The 4,568-nt window shown below is 47.3% G+C and overlaps 1 protein-coding gene across 1 annotated transcript in view; it reads right to left on the bottom strand.

Moving 5' to 3' along the window:
• LOC123979960 overlaps window positions 1–3,405 on the bottom strand; it is an 8,993-nt gene extending 5,588 nt beyond the window's left edge. The window contains exons 1-2 of the mRNA XM_046064070.1: window positions 3,166–3,405; window positions 1,721–2,221 (exon numbers count right to left, since the gene is read on the bottom strand). Coding sequence (XP_045920026.1) covers window positions 1,721–2,221; window positions 3,166–3,405 — 741 coding nt within the window. The remainder of the gene's footprint in view (window positions 1–1,720; window positions 2,222–3,165) is intronic.
• Between the last annotated feature and the right edge of the window lie 1,163 nt (window positions 3,406–4,568).

Raw genomic sequence — 4,568 nt, 5'->3', positions numbered from 1 at the left:
CAGACCTCATCCAGTGCCTAAGGAGCTAACGGTAAGGATTCAATTCTTATTACTCCTTTATATTTAATTAAAAACTTTTGATATGTTACTGCCAACTTAGAGAAAAAACCTGAATAAGACACATGACATTCGGCTAATTTGGATCGTAGTTGAAGTTGCATTATCACAGAAGAGTTGCTATCATGTCACAATAAGTAAGCAATAATTTTGCAACTACAGAGTGAATCTGAGACTTTTATTTGTTCTGTTTGTGTGTCTTATATTTGAGAGGGTTGCCACTCAATGCAGAGAAATAAGTAATAAAAAAGAGACCAACGCACTATAGGCTAGTGACAGACTGGCTTTGCTTTGCTAACGGGTAGCTACAGACAGACCCGGTGCTAATACGGCACTGGAACCTTAACGACCGTTATCTACCGCACCGAATATCAACGCGGATTTCTGTGCTTCAGTTCGGTGCAAATAGAGGTTAAAAACCAAGCAAATATCGGCCAAATATCAGCCAAAATAAATCGGCAGCATTAATCGGCCATCGGCCGACCCGGATTTCAAAAGATCGGTATCGGCGTGAAAAAAACCATATCGGTCGACCTCTACCCGTGCATCATCAGTTTTAACCATTATCAAATGTCAGCTTGAGAGGCTGGAAGGCGGGCGTTTCAGGAAATTCAAAACACAAGAACCAATCAGCAGCATCCTAAACACTGCGGCTGCAAACGACAAAGGAAGAACATGCAAAGCAACAAAATGAGTGTTATTCAACACACAGCCGAGCTTTTTACAGGAAAGATTCAGATGTAACTTTCATAAGGAACTGTACTTTTATTACACATGGATTAAACTTTATTTAGTACTGAACTTGTAGCTTATTAGTTACTCCCCAACACTGCCTGTGATGACAGCTGGAGCCTTCATGTGAGATATATTTAAGCTGCTCTGTCATTTCCTACAGGTATGGATTCCACGTGTAGTGCATCATGGGTAACACCCACACCGTAGCTACCGTGTTACACCGGTAATACATGCTGTGAGGATTAGCAGGCCTATACCAAGGCTTCCTGTCTCATGTGCACTACCTGATCACTACTCTTTCTGTATGTACTGGTTCACTGAATTATCACAAATAACAACTGGACCTCCCTACCTGGTCACGGCCATGGCCCTTAAAAAGTGAACAGACTGATCTGATTGGCTGCACACAGTTTGTGTAATGGCGGAGACGCATGTGAGCGAGCAGCACTTAGAAAGTGAGTTCTGTCGTGATGTGAAATGAGACATCAGAAGATCCTTTCTGTCCTGTTCTCTAGGACTGACTGCTGCACCGCTTGACGCTTTCTTTAAATTAGGAAGAAAACATGACGGTGAAAGTTTGTGGTGAAATATATTAGCAGCAACTTTCAGTCTGGTCGTAAACGTCCCCCCATGTACAAGGACCTGCTCTGCAGACTGCATCTCCCACAGGGAGCCTTTCAGAATAAGAGCGCTCTGCCTGATTTTGCTGACATGTTTAGATTTTGTAGCTACATAGTTACATTGTTTATTTTTTCTTCTGTTTTAACCATGTTTATTTATTGTTTATTTACGATCGGGACTCTGCACAGGGTGTTTTATTTTGAAAACTGACTGAACCGACACGTCACAGTTCAGGTTGTACTGTGTTTCAGACTGAAGGTAAACAAGTAAACAAACAGGTAAACAAACAGTGAACAGGTGAACGGACCTCGATGTTGTGCAGGTAGTTGCCCCTGCAGCGCAGGTGCTCCAGCAGCAGGTGGCGTTGTTTGGAGCCCGTCGGCAGCGTGCTGGCGGCCACCACTTCCTGCTGGTCGGCGTGCTTCCTCAGCAGGTGGCGAGCGATCTTTACCTGCGGCCGGCGGCAGAAAACGCAGTAGTGCTTCTTGTCCCAGCGCCGCTTCCCGTCGCTGCACGTCCTCTTCACCGTCACGCCCTCCTTCTTCTTCTCCTCCTGGCCCCGCCTCTTCTCCTTGGGGCCGCGCCTCTTCTCGCCGGGGCCCCGCCTTTTCTCCGCGGGGCCCCGCCTCTTCCCTCTCTGACCCCGCCTGCTTAAGGGGGCGGCGGCCCTGCGGCGGGGGCGGCGTGCGGCGGGCTTAGGCAGCTCTTCCTCGGCGGAGGGGGTGTGGTCTGAGGCGTGCAGCTCCGCCTTGTTCGCCATGGCAACCTCGGCGTGGCCCTGTCTGGGGACGGCGGTCTCCACGGTAACCTGATGACCAAACACGACCATAAACATGACTTGTTCTTGAGTGTGATCAGTCTCAGAGTAAAATATCAAACAGTTATTAATTAACTTCAGGCCGCCTGAGGGATGAAGCAACACTTTGTTTTGTTTACAGCTGGAGTCTGCGTCACATGCACGCCAGACTCCGTAGAAAAACCAGGCACTTTAAGGTTTCTCCTCTTCACGGCACATAAACAAGCCTCGCAGGAACATATCCGACATGATTCATCAACACTCATCTGTTACTTTTTAATTCGGCGTGACTCAGATGCACCATCAGTCCTTATTGGGACGAACTTTGAACTTTTACAGATCTGAATCTCGACCTCCTGGTACCGAACACAGCGCGGTGATTACAGCGAGCTGGGTCAGCCCGTCCACTGAGCACAGACAGTGTTATAAAGGCAGGTTCTGCAGTCTGGCCACAGTTATGATACAAGCCGAATTAATAAAAGGAAACACGACATTAACCCAGAGCCGTCAGAAATGCTCCAGGTTAAACGGTAGGACAGAAAACTCTTAATATGCTGTTTTGAGAATGGAGTTTGGCGGTAGCGGACTTGGACCGGTCCTCGCAGCCCACGACCCTGGTGGCCGGGGTTTTGGGTTTCTGTGAGTTCGGACTGACTGACTGGGTCACATGTAAACACGGTGATAACGACGGGCAGGCTGCGGGGGGGGTGGGGGGTCAGTCCGCGGACAGGAGGCCCCCGGAGGAGGGCGTGTCCGATAATGGAAGCGTATTTACCTTCGGACTACATGCTAACAGCTAGCAGGAGAGAGGCTAACCGCAGCAGGGCGTTTCAGGCGCGAGCTCGCAGCTGCACCTGCGCTAACACTGTTAGAGAGCCGAGCCGAGCCGAGCCGCTGCTGACACACAGACAGAGAGACAGAGAACATGAAGTTTAAAGACCTGGAGCGGTCCTCACCGTGCTAACAGCGCCGACCCTCCTCTTCCTCTTCCTCCTCCTCCTCTTCCTCTGCTGCTCCCGGGCCTCTCTGTGCACCACGGTGCCGCCTACTGCCCCCTGCAGGCCCACCTCTGCACCCCGTCCCCCCTGCAGCACAGCGAGGCCCACATCATGCACCAACCCTGCTCCCTCATGAGCCGGCTCGGGGCCCTTTGGGTCGCCTTTCAAATCTACTTGGTTCAGGTCAGGAAAGATCATGGTGCGGGTTAAAATAACTGCCTACGTCAGTTAACTAACGTCACCTTACGTAAAAGGCCTAACCTAAATAAAAATTATTTAATGTTGACTCTAAGCTTGACTCGGGACTCGAACCCCGCTCTCCCGGTTCAAAGTCCGAGTTCTGTCCTCACCATCTCATACAACGCTGCAGGTCACTGACCTGTGACGTCACAGGGCCCCGCAGTGCGTTTGACCCTTGAGCAGCGTCCATGTGTGAGGAGCCGGCCGTGGGAACAGGTGAGGAACATTAATAAACCTTATTTTATAGAGCGCCTTTAAAAGCAGCGTCTCAAAGCGCTGAACATAAAATAAAAGAACAAAATCAACAACATTACTAATAAAAATAACTGTAAAACAATCATAAAAGACGTCAGCAGCAGAAGGCAAGTTTAACAAAGTGTGTCTTGAGAAGAGCTTTAAAGTTCAGGAGGCAGAGAGGGAGTCAGCCACAGATTTGAGGTGCATTGTGGGACAGATTGAGGAGCGCAGTCTGGATTTGGGCTGTAAGGGGTTGATAAGCCAGAGAGGTATTGTGGAGCCGTGTAAGCGCCTCGCCAGTGTCCTGGTTCCCGTCAGGATCTGGGCAGCAGAGCTCTGAACATATTGCAGTTTGTTGATTGTGGTTTTAGAAACTCTGGCTAAAACGGCGTTACAGTAATCCAACACGTGAAAATCTGTGTGGAAACAAGCTGAGTAAATACTGTAGAGAGAGAGAGGTAATGACTAATACGTCATTTAAATAAGGGCTGTTTGGATGACTGAAATATGATCATATTATTGTTTGTTAATTTAATAATTGTTCCTTGAAAAAATTCTACAAAAGCACGACACATCGTCAGTGTAAGATTCTGAACACAGTTCGTTCACAGTTCATTCTTTCTTTATTCCGTTTCAAAACCAAAAACCAAGTCGTTTGTTGTCTTTTCCTGTTTTAAAACCAAAAAAAATATTTATTGTTTTTTTTCTGTTTTAAAACCAAAAAACCAAGTCGTTTATTGTTTTTTTTCTGTTTTAAAACCAAAAAAACAAGTTGTTTATTGTTTTGGGTCCGTGTATCTTTTGGTCATTTGATTTTCCTTTTAGAAACAGGTATTAAAAAACAACAAACAAGTGGCTATTTGATTTTTGTTTTAACATACAAA

This window comes from Micropterus dolomieu, linkage group LG12 (genome assembly GCF_021292245.1).
Source record: "Micropterus dolomieu isolate WLL.071019.BEF.003 ecotype Adirondacks linkage group LG12, ASM2129224v1, whole genome shotgun sequence".
Taxonomy (NCBI): domain Eukaryota; kingdom Metazoa; phylum Chordata; class Actinopteri; order Centrarchiformes; family Centrarchidae; genus Micropterus; species Micropterus dolomieu.
Note: the sequence above shows the minus strand (reverse complement) of the source record. Positions and strands in the feature narration are given on the sequence as shown.